The following is a 19,366-nucleotide window of genomic DNA, read 5'->3' as shown; positions in this document are numbered from 1 at the left end:
GGTTTAATTAGGTTCCCATTTGTTTATTTTTGCTTTTATTTCCAATATTCTGGGAGGTGGGTCATAGAGGATCCTGCTGTGATGTATGTCGGAGAGTGTTTTGCCTATGTTCTCCTCTAGGAGTTTTATAGTTTCTGGTCTTACGTTTAGATCTTTAATCCATTTTGAGTTTATTTTTGTGTATGGTGTTAGAAATGGTACTGGCACAAAGACAGAAATATTGATCAATGGAATAAAATAGAAAGCCCAGAGATAAATCCACGCACATATGGACACCTTATCTTCGACAAAGGAGGCAAGAATATACAATGGATTAAAGACAATCTCTTTAACAAGTGGTGCTGGGAAATCTGGTCAACCACTTGTAAAAGAATGAAACTGGACCAAAAATTACTAATTTTTAAGTCACTAATTTTCTCTAAGAATAGCTCTAGAGTGGGGAAAGTGAGAAAGAGGGGTCAAAGAATTTAAATTCTTTCATTGACTTACTTGCCTAAACACAATTTATTTCTTTTTTCACTTTATTTAACTCTGCTGCTGCCACTGCTAAGTCGCTTCAGTCGTGTCCGACTCTGTGCGACCTCATAGACGGCAGCCCACCAGGGTCCCCCGTCCCTGGGATTCTCCAGGCAAGAACACTGGAGTGGGTTGCCATTTCGTTCTCCAATGCATGAAAGTGAAAAGTTAACGTGAAATCGCTCAGTCGTGTCCGACTCTTAGTGACCCCATGGACTGCAGCCTACCAGGGTCCTCCATCCATGGGATTTTCCAGGCAAGAGTACTGGAGTGGGGTGCCATTGCCTTCTCCTATTTACAATATTTCAAAGATAAATGGAAGAAGCTAGATTTATGTCTAACAGAAACTAGAAAGGAAATTTCAAAGCATTCTGTCTTCAAGAAAATTATGCCTAAAACACATTCTACTTCTATCCTACATATATTTTGCAATATAAGTATTAGTTCTAATCTCCTATCCTTCTTCTTGAGCTTCCCCAGTGGCTCAGATGGTAAAGAATTTGCCTACAATGCAAGAGACCTGGGTTCGATCCCTGGGTTGGCAAGATATGCTGGAGGAGGGCATGGTTACCCACTCCAGTATTCTTGCCTGCTGAACCCCATGGACAGAGGAGCCTGGGGGGCTACAGTGCATGGGGTTCAAAAGAGTCAGACATGACTAAGCAGCTAACATTTAGTCTTCTTCCTAATGACTTGGAGTTTTTAGATTAATTTTTAGATAGGAATTGGAGCCTTTTACAAGATACAATCTTTATAAGTCGAGTAGCAGAATAAACAGGTGAACATGAAATAAAATGATCACCACTTCTCTCAGGTGAATAAATTTTCCTCTTTGTTATTTCACTTTTCTTCAAATATACAAGCAATACATGAATGCATGATTCCATTTTTTAAAAATTGAGCAGTTTTGCTGCTGTATCTGTGGGCCTGTTTCATCATCAGGAACTGTACCTGCTCAGATATCCGGGGCTCAGGGTCAACCGATTCTTAATTTGAAGAGAATTCTGTTCTTCCAGAACATGAGGAATTATCAGGGACTGAACTGTCCCCCTCAAATTCTTGTGTTGAAGTCCCAACCCCTACGTCTTCAGAATGTGACTAATTTAGGGAATCCTTAAGGAGATAATTAAGTAAAGTGAGATCGCTAGCATGAAACCTAATCCAAATGATCAGCATCCTTGTAAGACGAGTAGACGTGGACAGAGACACACAGGCAAAGAAGACCGTGTGAAGACGGCCATCTGCAAGCCAAGGAGGAACATCTCAGAAGGAACCAGCCCTACTGACGCCTTGACCTCAGACTCTAGGCTCTGGATCTATGAGAAGATAAACTTCTGCTGTTTAAGCTTCCTCATCTGGGGTGCTTAGTTGTGGCAGCCCAAGCGAATAAACAGAGGAGCAAACCAGAATCTACAGGAGGACATGTCTCATTTGAAAAAGTCTACTTCATATTATATTACAGTGGTTAACACTGGAAAACAATGGCAGAAAAACCTCTAAAGCCTGGCCAAATCCAGGTGGCAGGTAGCACTGTGTTAGTGAATGCTGAAGGACAGATGGTCCGCTACTTACACTGACTTAAGATTTTTCAGCTTTATGATGGTGTAAAAGCAGTCCTCACTCAGTAGAAACCATACTTTGACTTTTGACTTTTGCTCTTTCTCTGGGCTAGCAGTAGACAGTACAGTCCTCTCCGGTGATGCTGGCTTCCAATCAGCCATGTGATCATAACAGCAAACAACTGATACACTTATAACTACTCTGTTCCAGATAACCACCCTGTTTTTCACTTTCAGTACAGTCTTCAGTACATCATAGGAGATATTCAGCACTTTATGATAAAAGAGGCTTTGTGTTGGATGATTCAACTGTAGACTACTCTAAGTGTTCTGAGCACATTTAAGGTGCTATGCTAAGCAGTGGTGTTCCATAGGTTAGGTGTATTAAATGCATTTTTACTTGTGAGATTTTCAATTTACAGTGGATGTACTGGGATGTGAGCCCACCATAGGATAGGGAAAATCTGTGCTAATGTGTAATATTTATTGAGCACTCACAGTTGGCTGCACCCAAGGAGAAGGGTCTTGTCTACATGACCTCTTTGAGTCTTCACCACATTCCTGTGAGGTGGGGGCTATTATTCTCTCCATCTTATAAGTGAGGAAACCGAGACAAAGAGGTTAAGCGACATCTGTGTGATTCAGAGCCAGTCTTCCTCCAGGTTTGTCCACATTTTTGCTTTGCCAGCCCTGGGAGGTCAAGGCTGGGGAAGGGGTGGTTATCTGATCTATGATGGCTATTGGTCAAAAGATATTGGAGCTTGCTATCTTACATCATGTTTTTGGTCCCACCTCCAGAGTGAAGCTATCAAATGTATTGAGTGTGGTGAAGATGTTGCTAGTCAATAATAATAATCGTTCGTTTTACAAAGCACTTAGTGTGAGCCCTGATCTGAGCTTTGAAACTGTCTATGTGACTCTCACAGCATCCTAAGAGGTTTTGCCAGCGTCTGCCCACAGCCCACCTCCAAGTGATGGGCTCTGGCACTTGCACCCCTCACCACCAGCTGCCTGCCTCCCCCATAAGCCCAGTACTTGCCCAGGATCTGCATCTGTCATGGGGAAAGGAAAAAGGGTGGCTGATGTTCAAATTTTAAAATAGAAGAAATTTTGTTCTTTTTCCCCTTATTACAAAAACATTTTATGATAATTGTAAAAAAAAAATGTTGAAACCAGAGCAAAAAGAAATAAATCATCCACAGTCCCACCCCCTAAAACAAATTCAACAGTAAAAAAGCATGCAAAAGTCTTCGCTCATCATCCCATCTTCCAATTACTGTCCCATTCCCAACAGAAATATTGTTTGTGTTATCGCTGTCACCAGCTTTGTCATGAGAAGTCAAGAGCTAAATCTTGCTACCCTCAAACATAGCATTTTGACATATCATGACAAGATACACAATCAATGATTTCCATATACATAATATATAAACTCAGAACCAGGGAAATGTAACAAAGATGTAAAGATCATTTATCTCTCAAAACAATAAAATAGCACATACTTATTTTAAGAAATATGTAATAGCTGCTGGATTAATGAAATAGTAATTCAGGGTAAGAAACAGAGTTAAAAATTAAGATCAACTCATCAGCTTTGACACATGACTGGTTAAAAGTATCAAAGACAGCATGTGAAAGTGAAAGTGAAAGTGAAGTCAGTAATCCATGACTGAATTTTTGGAATTTTTTTTCTTTATTAAAGAACTGAAGTTGAAATCAAGCTATTTTCATGCAAAGAACAGTACTAAATTAAAAGCAAACAGTCTAAACAGTCCATATCTGGATGTAAATACTGGCTTGCCCTCTTTTTTTTTTTTCCACTGATTTTCCCACAGGAAGGAACAGATTAGAGGGTGGATTACTTCAAGCACTATAAAGGTCTCTAGACTGACCCCACTCTTCGAGGGAACTCTTTCAGAGGAATAATGCTAAAAAGAACAGTGAAAGCCCAAGAAAACCCACAACTGAGCCCTTCAGAAGGCCCTCATTCACCAGTCCCCATTGACTGCTCTGGCCTCTCTGAGGGAATTCAAAATAATTCACTGCCCACCATAACGCTGAATTCACAACAGAGAGGAAAAAAGTGATGGAGCTGCTTTGCATCTGTTTAATTTTTTTACAGAAATGTTAAGGGGGTTAATCTTCTACAAGCCCAGTCATGTGCTTTCACAAAGAGCCAAGAAAGGAGTCGCAAAGCCTGCCATGATTCAAAGGGAGGCTCTTTGTGTCTTCTTTTCTGCACCTCGTCTGACAAAGAGGCTGCCTGAGTTCTTCGGCTTTGGGCTCTTTCCTGAATTCTGAAGTCAGTGAAGCAACAATGATGTCATTGCTTCTGAAGACCACTGTTGGTTGAGATAATGAAAATCTTTTCATCCGAAGCATTATCATTTTCATGGCACACATTTCCTGTATTTCTTCAAATACAAATGTATCCTATGTGTTGGAAGGGGTGCCATATCTTTATCTTCTGCATTATTGAAAAGGAAGCATACTGCAATACGTTTCCCTCCCACTGAAACATATCATTTTTATCTTTAGCCAGAAGGTACTACTAGACTAGAGTACATTTAAAAGGGCAAAAAAGATTACATTTTTTACTGAGGGATAAGTATATTATTCAATTAATGTTCTCATACTAAAAGTCCAAAGTGTTAGGCAACATAGTCATTTTATAAGGAAGACCCACTTCTCACCCTGTTAGTTCTGAATATATGTATATAAATAGCTTGGAAGAGCATATCGAGTTACTCAAAGAGAATTAAAACAGTTTGAGAACAGTTTCCATACCACCAATTTTAAAATAATGGACCCTATTGAAAATCCTTTGCAAGGTATGAAACCTCTCTGGGAGAGAAGGGACAACACAAATATGAATATAGAAATATATATTATGAATATAGAAAATAAATTCAAGAAGCTGTTAGACCTATTGATGTCCTTGCAGATTAAGAATGTCTTCTTTATCAGAGTTCAATTTCTTTAGAAAAAAATTCTGTTCAGATATTTCTTGGAAGTATCTGGAGAACAATGACTTTTTTAAGAGACTGAACATTTTCTCAAAGTATTTTCTACTTTCCCCCTCTGATATGTGTTAATGGTAGGCCCTATCTCAATCACATACAATGCCAGTTAAGAAAAAATTGACCTCCCTTAAATTATTATACATAAGAAACTTGAAGCTTTTAATCTTTAAAATTCAAATAAAATTTTAATCTTTCTTCTCAAGAGTTTGTTGGATGAGATTAGATGAAAATAAGAGGTAATATATGAATTAAAACAGTCAAACCTGTGGCAGATTCATTTTGATATTTGGCAAAACTAATACAATTATGTAAAGTTTAAAAATAAAATAAAATAACAAAAAAAAGGAAAAAAAACAAAACAACAACAACAAAAAAAACAGTCAAACCATGTGTGCTAGAAGCTGAAGTTAATTATCTCATTTCATTGAGTCTCATATATGAGATAAAAATTATCTACCTTTCAGATTCTACAAAACTGAAGGCGGACATTTATTCTCTTCTCAAAAAGATGGTCTAGTGGTTAAACCTGATATAGACACATTCCAATATCTTAAAAGAAAGAGATATGTGGTCTATCATATCTAAGGACAAACAAGAAAGTAGAGTGGGGGAAAATGTATGTTTATGGAATTCAAAGTTCAGTAAAGTTCAAAGTAAACAGTGTATAGTGGGAAATGGGTGTCACTAATGACAGTAAGAGAGAAAAAATAGGTGAATAGATTCCAGGTGCTGCCTGAGGACAATGCTAAAATGGTTATATTCTATCCAATAATGAGTGGGGAAAGAAAATTACCCCAAAATTAAAAGGTTTAGACTACATAGTGATATTATAAGTATTTCAGTTCAGAAAGGTTACTAAATTTTCCATCAAAAGCAGCAATCTCCAAAGCAGGATACCAGTGTACTTACATTACAGAGATATATAAAAATATGTACTGGAATATGGAGAAAAAATAGCACTTCTATCAAAGTTATCTCTGTTATATTCTTTTTAATTTCTACCCCTGAGAACGTCATATATGTTACACATATTCTGTAATATATAAACTATAATAATACATTTGTGTCTATGCAAACACACACACTAACATGGTGTAGGTACATGATCCACAACATTTGGTAACATCTCAAAATGGACTAGAGTGACCTGGGTTTAGAACTGGAGAACAGTCAAGGGACTGCTGCAGTACTCAAAACAGAAAACTATTAGGTTCTGAACAGAAGTAGAAAATTGGAGACTGAAGGGGCTATCTTGAGAGCTTTCTGGGTAGATAACTTGCCAGTCTTGCTGCCAACTAGATAAAGGATATGGAAATCAGAAGGATTAACTGGGTGGATACCAGTACCATTCACTAAGACTAAAATCTAATATGAGAATCAAGGAGCAGTTTAGGAACTGGTTGATAGTTAAAGACAAGTTCAATGTTGGCCATATTGAGTTAGAGGTCTTTGTGGGAAATCTAAGTGCAGGTGGCTAAAAAGTTCTTGAATATACAGTCTTGGAGTTCAAGAGGAATCTAGATGATATACGCGACCATGCAATTCTCCCAAAGATCACTAATGGTATAAGACATGAGAAAGAAGAAGGAGACTTGTGTGAAAAGGATGGGAAGAGGAAAAATTATAAAGGAAGGAGGCTTAAGAAAGAAATCCAAGTAAGACGCTAGTCATGAAACCCAAAGGGGGAGTCTAAGGCCACAGGGAGGTAAAGAGAAGTAAAAATCAAAATGGAGCAGCATAGTGTATCAATAAAAAGTTGTGTTATTTATTTTGAAAATAAATGAAATACCAGGAGCTGAAAAACAGATCTCAATAAATTAAGGAAAAAATTCATATTATAAGATGGTATATGGCAAAGTGTACAAATGAACTTTTAAGAACTATGAAATTTCAGGGGAAAAAAATAACACTTTCATTAAAAAATGACCTTCAAGCTGGATAATAAACACTAAATAGAGGTGACAAGAATATATTTCAAAAAAGAGTAATAACAAATAAGTGACACAATAAGGAAGCTTATTTAACTACATTAAATATTTCTTCCAAAGTTACATCTAGCTAGGCACAAAAATGTCTTTTTACTTCTAATAAAGATGAACATGTAACATTACTTTTGAAGCACACTGAGTTTGGGTGTGTTGTTGTTGTTCAGTCACTAAGTCACGTCCAGCTATTTGTGACCCCATGGATTGCAGCATGCCAGGTCTCCCTGTCTTTCATGGTCTCCCAGAGTTTGCTCAAATTCATGTCCGTTGAGTCAGTGATGCTATCTAACTATCTCATCCTCTGCTATCCCCTTCCCCTTTTGTGTTCAATCTTTTCCAGCATCAGGGTCTGTTTATAGTTATTCCACAATTAAAATTTTAAAATTATTTTTCTGTATAATAATTTTAAAACTAAGCAATGCATGTAACAGAGAACCCTTATCTCTGCCCTATCCCTGAACACTCTGCTCAGAGATTAAGTAGGGGTCAGGGATAATATAAGACATTCTGTTGGGCATGTTACTTAAAAATTTTTAATGTTAACACAAAGCCAATTACTGGGAAGCCTTTGGGCTAAAACTATACTAAAGAAAAAATATGTTTGCCAATTAATAGCAGCTAGGACACTGAATCAATCTGGTTGAATTAGTTATTACATAAAAAACCAACCAACCAAAAAAAAAAAATCCTTGAGGTAACATGATTCATATATGTGTGTTTTCTACTTTTAGTTATTAATAATAATGTCAACATCACATCATCACTATCATGTCTCTACCTAAACCTTTGTCTTGGTTCCTTAGGATTGTCTTCCTTTTTTCCCAGTCATCACTTCCAGGCATCCTTCACTATCAGCCTGAAGTCCCTCAAGCACTTCAGCCTTCACTGGTATCTCTAAAGTCACTGAACATGCTTCCTAGATCAGTTATTAAAAAGCTAATTTTGTAACTGATTAGTTTAATTGCATTTTAAAAAATCAATCTTGATATGTATCTTTATCAATCTTGGAAGTATGGGTTTCCCTGGTGGCTTTGATGGTAAATAATCTGCCTGCAATGCAGGAGATCCAGGTTCCATCCCTGGGTCGAGAAGATCCCCTGGAGAAAGGAATGGCCACCCACTCCAGTATTCTTGCCTGGAGAATTCCATGGACAAAGGAGCCTGGCAGGGGGTCATGGGGTCCCAAAGAATTGGACAGGACTGAGCAACTAACATTTACTTACTTATAGAAGTATATTATACTCTACGGGAAAGCATATGTTAAGTACTTATAATAAATACATGTTAGCCTAAAACTCACCATTAACAATTATACATTGTGTCTGCATACTCTGTGAAGGCATAAGCTGTAGACACCTATTCTATCTCTGATAAATACTTTAGTTTTCTAATGAACTAGCTGAAAAAATGTGAGCTTTCCCCCCTTTCTCTGTGAGATAGGAAATAGTAAAAAATGTTGAAAAGATACATGTTAGTACTCTTGTATCAAAAAAAGTCACTGCTTAGATTTTCAGATTTCTTTAGTGTTCCAAAGACCCAGGTTGAAGATCTAATTTTAAAACTGGCTCACGAGATCATATTCAAATGCTTGAGTCTGTTTTTACAGGATATCCTTGGCTAACTTTACTCTAAGAAATTTAACACAGTTGGACTGTATTCCTTTGGCTATGAAATACCTTTCACAGGAATGGCCATTAAGGTGGGGTTAAAGTATGTGTGCAAAGGGGTGGAACAGAGAATGTGTGTGATCCCATCTTAATGCAACATGTTCTTATATCAAAATATGTTTTCTAAAATAACCACTTATATTTTGTCTTTATTCATGAAAATATAAGGGGTATTCTCAATGGATTAAATACTGAGCATTTACAGTTCCCCCCTCCCATTAGTTTTTCTGCTGTCTATCACATTTAAGTTGTTCTTTTTAAGCTATAGTTACTGGAGCTGGGGACCGAAGGTAAGGGACTGCCTTCATGACTGTTCTTATTCATTTTTCCTTTGTTATTGCCAAGAACTGAAGAAGACTAAAACAGATGACCTCCCTATTTGTACTGAAGGATGGCTGGACATGGTACCTCTGTCACTTTCAACACCATTATTCTATCTCTGGACCAAAAGTTAGAAAAATCTGCAAAAGTAAGTAACCGGGCTTCTAAGGACTATATTTATGCTACTGTTCTCTAATATGCATAAAAGTCACTTCTTGTTTTAATCATATCAGAAAGAAAACATCAGGACTCTATATTCATAAGGAGAATAAATTTGATATCTTCTTTTGATCACAAGTATTATAGAATTTGAGATAAAATTCCATATTTTCAGATATTAGTTAGAAAAAGAAAACAACTATCAAGCAAGAGTTAAGATTCCAAATTTATATATATAGACACTGGAAAACTGAAAATTCCAAGGTTCTCCTGATGACTCAGGATGTCCAAACTGTATCTGTGATTCATTTTAGATTACAAGTCATGAGGTAAGGTATGCTTGGGTTATAAAGATAATATTTATTTTTTCTGACATCAATTCCACTTTAATCCTGTTTGTTTTTTCTTTTTGCTATTTTGTACTTGACATCTTATTATTCTTCATCCCAAATTACATGTATATAGTCAGAGGAGACAGGATTCTAACAAAAGCCCTTTCAATATATATGGTTTTTGCAACTACAACAATGTGAACCCCAGAAGTAGAGTAATCTGTGACATGGCAATGATATTTTAAGAATATATTATTCTTCTCTGCCTTCATGCATAGATAACCTGCTAATGACCCCCAAACTCTAGCTGGAAGACTGGGAAGGGAAAGGAAAGTAGCTGTTAGACACTAGGATTGTTGCACCAAGAATATAAAGACTTGATATTCAACTTCTGCAGTTCAAATAAGGTTTTTCAAAATAAAGAGATCTGTAGGTTAAAAAAGAATTTTCTAATTCTTCATAGCTCTCATGTAACATATCAATGCTAGGCCTGGAGACCACAATACAGAGGGTTTTTTTGTTTTGTTTTTATGTTTTCCTCCTATGAGAGAAAGTCCTGGTCATCATTAGTCTTAATCATGAGGCTAGAGCAGTGAGGAAAAAAATATTTAATTACAGGACTAAAAAGGCAAGCTTGGCCCTTCTGATTCTGGACTGCTTATGGAGAGGATACAGTGATTCTGATTTCTTCCCAGTTCCCTTCAAGGCAAAATCTCAAAAGAAGGGGCACAGCACTAAAACACACAGATCTCTGAGGACCTCCAAGGGCCAAAGCCTGTTCTCCCACTCTACTCTGGGGACACTGGAAGAACACTTAACTTCCTAGCACATAGATCCAGTTGTAGCCAAGGAAGCCATGACACCCCTTGGTTCCTATGCTGTAAGAATGCCAGCACCAACTCGATGGACTTCAGTTTGAGCAAGCCCTGGGAGTTGGTGACAGACAGGGAAGCTTGGCATGCCATAGTCTGTGGGTTGCAAAAAGTCAGACATGACTGAGCAACTGAACTGAACTGAAAAATAGCACGATCTGAGTTTCCTGTCATAAAGGACTGCTGAACCACCATGATGTGCTCCCACACAGAAGCTGTGGGCAGATCACATGGGCTGGGGAAACATTAGTCCTAGTCAGAGCTGAGGGTGGGTGGTCTGCTGCATCCCTGAGAGCAGATGGAGTCCGACTGAGAAAGCCCAGCGTTGAATGCCAGTAGGTCTCACAGTGGCCAGGCAGACCAGGAATATCAGTCCAGTGAGGCCCACTCAGCCAGCCAAAGCAGCCCACATACCAGTTAACATCTAAAACTTCTGTACAAAATCAAAACGTGATGCATTCTGCATTTGGAATATCTCTGCTTTCCTTTTTCTTCTTTTCCCTCCAATATGTGCTACAAAGTCATCATTCTATTAATAAAAGGAAGGTCCAATTTCATAATTCCTACTACTTAAACTGTTGACTTCCCAGTTCCTTAATTTCTATTCAGAATACAAAACTTGAATTTAATTCAGATTATTTGAGTTACTTTATCAAAGTTGTCATAAGGTCACAAGAGGAGAAATAGAGTGGAGTGAGGTGCTACTGGATGCTATGAGTTGACCTCTGAGTCTCATTATAACTGGGCCTTTTAACTAGGAAAGACGAAAAATCCAAAAAAGTTGGGACTTTACTTAAGAATAAAAATCCGGGTGGTTCATATAATAATGATTTTGTCCAACATCAAAGCTTATAGATCTCAAGTCTACAAATAATTCCTATGTATATCATGAAAGTTCATTAATAATTTGTAGAAGTCTGAAATAACAGGATGTTAGAATATGTCTTCCATAAATTTAAGTGGAAGAGAAGTAGGGAGTGACAGTGTTTTTAAAATGCCCAGAGGAACTCAAATGATAGCAACCCCTATAACAACTACAAATACTTCCTCTGACTTTTCAAATGTTGGATCATCACAGATAAGAGAAAGGTGTTGAAGAGACAAAATCAATGTATCTAACTTGATTAAATTAATTGTACCCCCTTTAAACATAAATTGGAAGGTGCATCTACTACACCCTGCGCTGATTTCCTCTGGACTTCCTACTGGATTCAAAAGCCAACCCCAGCATCACAGAATGAGAAGGGGCAATGTTTATTTGCATAAAATTCCTATATTGCCTTTACCTGCATACATCATCCAAAACGGGAAATGGAGATATTTAAAAGCTGTCCTAATATCCTAATTTCTTGTTACCTAAAGGCTGTTTAATGACATTTTACCAGTACAGAGCACAGGATATAAAAAGAGTCTGCTTTTATCACTCATTTGTCTCACCAAAAAGGGTTTAAACATTGCTTTTCTCCCCTGAGTATGCAAGGTAAGACCTGATAAAACTAAAAATGTGAAAACAAAACCTGCCATGCTGAAGCAGATGATTGAACTTAGAATGTAAAAAGGTTTAGTCCCACGCAGACTTGATTCTTAACATTCAAAAACCACACATAAATCTATAAATCACACAAGAGATATAAGCCTTGAGTATTGGCTTATACTCAGGTAGCATCTAAAAAACACTTAAAGACTATCCTTTGGACAAGAATATACACAAAATCTTAGGATGCTTGGTATTATTAATCAGAGTCCTGAAATAATGAACAAATAGCACAAAACCAAAAGAACAAGTTAATGTGGAACAGCAGATAAGTGGTTATAATAGTTGTGAAAGATGAGAAGAAAACCAAACAGACAAAAAAAAAATTTTTGAATCAATGTCTCTTATCAAAAATTTTGATAGTAATCCAGCAACTTTGAATTCTCAACACAAGTTGTGCATTTCCATATTCAATACTTTATTAGAAAAAATACAGACTAATATTTTGTGCACTTTAAGCCTGGTCTATATAAACACTCCTTTCATTGTACTTATTCATGAAGAGATAGAATAGGCCCAGTAAGACATGTTAATAAGGGAAATAAAGTATTATCTTTCATGTTTCACATCTGAAAGCTCCTTTAATCTTCACTCTGCTTCCTGATTACTTTATATAATAATTCAATCTTCAATTGCCTCCTTTTGTCAATAATTATTATAAATACCTAGATTATGAAATATAAAAAAAACCAACCTGAAAAGGAATCCCATAAATGTCATTAGTATTTCTATGTGAAGCCAATGGGAGTAGCTTTGACAAATAGCTGACCCTTAAATTATATAGACTAAACTATGCAGCTGTGAAAATTTTATCATTTAACATCTACCTAAAAGAATATTTGCTATTGACAGAACTTAATGATTTAGTAATATTATCTTTCTTGCTTCATTCATAAGAAAACATCTGTGAAAATTAAATTCTCATTTGATTTTTTTTTTGGGGGGGGTGGGTTACAATGCCCACCAAAGTTTCTCCTTGATTAGGGCATAGGTCATGAGAACTTCCAAATACAAAGGATTACAGCACCTACTGATGTGTCTACAGATCAAGGAAGGACTCTGTGCCTAGGAAGTTCCTAGTGTCACTAAAATAAGGAATAGTCTTCCCATTATTCTAGTTCTTGTTTCATAGTTCCATTCCCTGGCAACCAGGAGCAACTCCCAAATCATTTCTGACTTGTACATGTTTCCCACCTGGGACAAAGACACTCCTTCACAGCACCATGACAACCACACCAGCAACACAAGCACTTGGGTTCATGCAGGAAAATGAAAATCCTGAAAGGAAGCTGGGAGATAAAGGCTTACTATTCCTTGTTTCCCACTGGTAGGAAGTAATTACAAAAATTACTTTAACACAAAGCTTCTGGTGAATGAATAGTTTGTAATTTGAGGGGAGAAGCCTAAGGGCCTAGAGATTAAGAAAAAAAATTATGAGAAGCTGAATGATGTCATACAAGTACAGTCTACCCCACCCCCAGAAAAATAGACTACCTAAAACAAACTACTTATTGATGACAATGTAGACATTCTTCAGAGATGATCAGACATGTATTTTCCTTTTTATCTGGGTTTAGACTGATGACTAATTTAAACAGTGGTGGTGAATTTTATGACCCTTTAAGAGTTTATTAGCCATGTTTTTACCAAGTAAAATTCAAATCAGTAATATATAAAACAATTTTGTCCAAACTAAAGATGCCAAAAATGGATGTAATTCCCATACTCCCAAAACAGAAATCAGAAAAGAAGTAACTTCAACTCTCCCCCATGATGAAGTAGACAATTTTCTTTATCGTAGCATGCCAAGTTTATATTTGTCCTTTAATGAAAAGGATGGTATTCTTTGCCAGAACCTGGGTGTGGTATGTGTTGTGAACACCTGCCAGTTCTGTACTGGAAAATATTATTTATATTGCCAAATATGTTTTAGGTCTTATTCTTGAAAGAATAATTCTAGAACAGAGCACTGTATTTGTGACTTTATAAGTTCAAGTTCAATATATTTTTAAACAGATATTTATATTTTTCCACATTTCAAAAACAATATAACCTCTTTAAGGGTCAAGGAAAGAAAATCTGTGCAATATATGAGAATGTCGGAGGATTTGCTGATGTTGTTGTTGAATTGTACTATATAATCTATCATCTCAACAGGTTCAAAGCTGTGACTTTTAATGGAAACCTAGGTAAATATTTTTAAAGATAAGGAATCAAAATAGATGTTTGCTTTCAGTCAAGTGGAATACCTTAGGGCTCTTGAGTATGGCAGAACCAAACTTTTTTTTTTTCTTTTTTTGTTTGTTTTTAAGAACATAATCTTCTTTCCTATAGTGATAGGTAGCAAAGATCTTTCATGGGTTCCCAAAGTTGTGCGATGTTCAATTTCTGATTCTCACTGATATGGAGTTAGTAATGAAAGAGTAAAAGGCAAGCAGAGCCATTCTAAGCAACCGTGAGCCAGTATCTGCTACCTGACTCCCAAGATCACTTCTACCCATCCCCACTGCAACAGGTATATAACAGTCATGCACTGAGGTTGGGACATGATTTTGAAAATATACTATGAATTTTTTAGAGCACTTACTGTCCCAATGGATCTTCAAAGTTAATGTATCCAAAATTATTCTCACTTGTCATTCTTCACCAAGTCTATTCCAACTTCTCATTTGAAATACCTGAATTCTGGAAACAGAATTCTCTATAGTCTTCCAGATTAGGATTCTCAGTCATCCATGATCACTCTTCCTCTCTCTCTACCCCAACAACTACTCTATCAAATAACCCCATCTATTTTACTTCAATCTCAACCCAGTCTGGCTCCTTCTTTCCAAGTCACTACTCCTCACCTAGTTCATGTCATAATTGGTTTTAACTTAGAACACTTGCCTGGAAAATCCCATGGACAGAGGAACCTGGTAGGCCGCAGTCCATGGGGTAGCTGAGGGTCGGACACGAATGAGCGACTTCACTCTCACTTTTCACTTTCATGCACTGGATAAGGAAATGGCAACCCACTCCAGTGTTCTTGCCTGGAGAATCCCAGGGACGGGGGAGCCTGGTGGGCTGCTGTCTATGGGGTCGCACAGAGTCAGACACGACTGAAGCGACTTAGCAGCAGCAGCAGCAGAACACTTGCAATAAATTACAGACCTCAAATGAATGGCATTTCTGAACTGCTAAACTGACAAAGCAAGAAATGTGGCCAGGCAATGTGTGATGACTAGCAAAATAACAGCAGAGCATTTATTTACAAGGGCCCCACTGATGAAGCTGTAAAGGGATAGAAGTGCCTTGCTTATGATCCAAACCCCTCCTGATGAGTGTTTATATTAACCTATTAGAGAAATTTATGAAGACTGTGGCCCTCAAATACATTTCTTTCTGAGGAAGGCTTATCTTATATATTTTATTCCTCTTCCTATAACTCACTGAAGAGAGACCTTATATCTCCTAAAACAACATCCTATATTGACCCCCCAAATTAATATTTTATATCATACTATAGTTTTCATTTATAAACCAATATATCTTTATAATTCTGGAACCTGTTTAATTTTAAATTTCAGAATGATGGAATGAATTATAAAAATATATTCTTAATTTTCACTTGGAAAGTATTTAGTCCATGAAAAATCTTGGCTCTCAGTCCTGAAACCAAGAAATTAAAAGAATAATTTAAATATTATAGTCGGTATTTCAGGTTCTAAATTTGAATCTCTATTTACCCTAGGAAGATATTTACATTTTTAAAATATATCGTTACAATTTAAGACTCTCCAAAAGAGGTAAATTGATAGCACCAGCAACTCAGTTCAATCGGAACTACATAAATAAGAAAATAAAAATTGTGAAGTTCATACTAAGGTTTATCATGGAATGTTCTAAGAGAACTGAATGGCTCTATTTTGGTTCCAGTTTTAAGGTAACTGAGAGTTAACAAGGGAACCCCTTTTGCTTTGACCCATTGACAGCTGAAAACCTTTCCAAAATATATTACCCTAGGTTGTGGCTTACTTTTTACTATAAAGTAATCCTCTATTCGAAGAGTTGACTCATTGGAAAAGACCCTGATGCTGGGAGGGATTGGGGGCAGGAGGAGAAGGGGACAGAGGGTGAGATGGCTGGATGGCTTCACTGACTCAACAGACATGAGTTTGAGTGAACTCTGGGAGTTGGTGAAGGACAGGGAGGCCTGGCGTGCTGTGTGATTCATGGGGTCACAAGGAGTCGGACATAACTGACCAACTGAACTGAACTGAATCCTCTATTTGCAATTGGAAAACTGTTTTCAGAGTCTGTCTTCTTAAAAATTCTTCACATAATCTGATTATACTGATACTGATGCTACTGGAATTTATATTGTTAATGGTCTCCTAAAATAATGTCCCAAATTAATTATATCCAATTCTTTTAAATGTATATACCTTGACTCCTGAATTATTTTGTCTAATTTAACATCCAAAAATACAATAGGTATTAAATGTAATATTTCTTACAATTTTATTATTTCAAGAAAAAAATAATCTCTCTTCCCCTATAGATATCAGACTATTGGAAAGCACCAAAGGGTGCTATTTATAGAAATAGATACCTTCAGAGACTGCAGTGGAGGAACAGGGTACAGTTTGGTGAAACTACAGTATGATAGATGGAGCAGAGGACAGTCGTAGAGGCTAATCTGGTTTCCAGTCCTCCAAGACCATTCTATAGTCTGTGGGGCTATGCTTTTCTAAAAGATGTTTGTTGCTTCAAAAAAGATATTACTTTTAACATACAACAATCAGGATTATAGAAAAAGCACTGTACCCTACTATCTATCTTTTGATATCACCATCTTTTGATTTAGATTAACATTTCTAAAGCATGAAGATATTTATAAATGAGAATTAATGGTAATGCATTCACAACATGTGAGAAAGCAATGTCTAACTATTCAACTTTAATAAAACTCCTATTATGTAAACTTTTGCACAAAATAATTAATATCAATAATTAATAACAATAACCACAGCTAACATTGATTCAGGACCTATTATTGCTGAGGGTTACACTCAGCAATCTGTGTATGATATTTCTAATATTTATTACAACCGTGTGATATATATTTCTGATCTCTATTCACAGATAAAGAAACTGAGGCTCCAAAATGTTAACTACTAATCTAACAACTTATGTTGTAGAGCTGTTACTCACATTATTATTATTACTTATTATCATTATTATGTCTCTCTAACTGCAGAGTGTATTTCCTTCTATTATACTACAGTGACCCCCTGGGATAGATACACATTTCATAGCACTGCATCTGTTAACACAGACCTATTGTTTCAAATCAGAAATTTCTCAAAAAATTTTCAGGCAATGTTAATTTTAAATGCATTTTAAATGGTACTATTTCAATTAATACCACATGTAAAAGGAAGATGGTGGCATCTGATCCTCAGACTAATAACTAGGCAACAACTCTCAGAAGACATCATTAATCTAGAAGACAGATGGCTTCTAACTTAAGAAGATTATCTGTATCCCTGACATTTCCCTAGGGGAAATTTCCATTGCCTTTAATTTAGAAAGTTGGCCTTACAAAAGATAATACAGTTGACCCTTGAACAACAGGGGTTTGAACTACCTGGGTCGACTTCTAAGTGGATTTTTTTTCTACAGTAAATACTACCATATTGCATGATCCACTGATTCCTAGTTGGTTGAATCCAGAGTTGGTTGAATCTGAGGATAGGGAACCTCAGATACAGAGGACCCAAATGTAAGGGATGAGGCTATAAATCATATGTGGATTTTCAAGGGCAAGGAGGATTGATACTCCAACTCCAGTGCTGTTCAAGGGTCAATTGTACAGGCTTTTTGAGATTTGGTTAAAAAACATATTCCTATTATTCTTTTATTTTCCATAAAGGGAATTTCAATACCAAACTTATAAAAGCATTTCTTTAATACCAAGTTACTTTCCAATCCCATTAAAAAAAAAATAAACAGAAAACCTTGACAGGCAATAATTCACTTGACTTTAGTGGCCTAGCCTACCTTAAAATAAAATTTGACAGAATCACTCAACTAATTGTCACTTTTACATTGTAAAAAGTTTTGCAAAACAGGCGAAATCAAAGAGCATTCTTATTTCCAAATGTTATCTATCACACTGGGCTTCAAACAAAATACAATTCTTTGCTGTGTCAATATATCTCATTTTAAAAGTTTTAAAATAATATTAATAATGCATAATTTAGATTATCCTGAAAGACACACTTTGAAATTTTAACCCAAGCTAGAGAAAAGTTCATTTTAATGTGAAAATTTAAAAGAAATAAAAAATAACAAATTGGGAGAATGATGCCTTGAAGTAAAATAATACCTGTAATATGTATTTCTCTTATGCATTTAAAAATTGGCAAGCCATATGTTATAACTTATAAATATAAGCTTCTTTTGCTTCTTCCACATTATATAAAGGCACATGACTATCACATTCTCTTAACTGATGGGAGAGTTGTTTTCATCATTATCTTAGAACCACAGTTAACTATTGAGGCTTGTCAAAGATGCCTACCTCTGTAGTGGAAGTCTTGGGACATGTCTATGGGAGCCCGTTCTACTGCTGATCTCTTGTAGACAACATGAATCCTTCCTTTTTCTTCCTCCATCTGCTTACCTCTTTCCAAGGGTTCAATGAAATACTCATCATTATCACTTTTTATCATTCCAGCCTAGAGAAAACATAAAATGTGTTACGTTAAAAGAAATATCTATTATCTCTAGCTTACAATTAGTGTTTTAAATGGCAAGAATACAATTTTTGAAAACTAATGAACTTTCTTTCCACTTTTGGTTACAAATTCAAACTAGCTAGTTACTGTTAGTTGTTCAGTTGTGTCCAACTCTTTGCAACTCCAAGGACTGTAGTCCACCAGGCTCCTCTGTCCAGGGGATTCTCCAGGCAAGAGTACTGGAGTGGGTTGCCATTCCCTTCTCTAGGGGGTCTTCCCAACTCAGGGATCGAACCTATGTCTCCTGCATTGCAGGCAGACTCTTTACCATCTGAGCCACCAGATTAAAATGGTTAAGCTATAAATATCAGTCATTCAAAGGTAGAAATTCATATATGGTAGGAATAAAATATTCCTAGGTGTTGTTGATCCTGTTTGTGACACCAATTGTCTTGCTGTTCACACTGTTTGCTGAACCCAGGGTAGGCAATGCAGGAAATCAGAGGCTGGATGAAGACTCAAGGAACAGTAGGAACTGCAGACACATTTATTTTCTCCTGGCTGGCACGGCAGCCATAACACAGCCTCTCTCCTGGCTGATGAAGCAGGCAGGAGAGAAGCAGACATAGCAGCAGGCATAACATAACCATAACGTAGACAGAACATAACCTCA

The 19,366-nt window shown here is 36.6% G+C and overlaps 1 protein-coding gene across 1 annotated transcript in view; it reads right to left on the bottom strand.

Moving 5' to 3' along the window:
• ADAMTS3 (ADAM metallopeptidase with thrombospondin type 1 motif, 3) overlaps window positions 1-19,366 on the bottom strand; it is a 283,309-nt gene that overhangs the window by 117,101 nt on the left and 146,842 nt on the right. The window contains exon 4 of the mRNA XM_010839082.1: window positions 18,537-18,693. Coding sequence (XP_010837384.1) covers window positions 18,537-18,693 — 157 coding nt within the window. The remainder of the gene's footprint in view (window positions 1-18,536; window positions 18,694-19,366) is intronic.

This window comes from Bison bison, unplaced genomic scaffold, assembly GCF_000754665.1.
Source record: "Bison bison bison isolate TAMUID 2011002044 unplaced genomic scaffold, Bison_UMD1.0 scf7180017864110, whole genome shotgun sequence".
NCBI lineage: Eukaryota > Metazoa > Chordata > Mammalia > Artiodactyla > Bovidae > Bison > Bison bison.
Note: the sequence above shows the minus strand (reverse complement) of the source record. Positions and strands in the feature narration are given on the sequence as shown.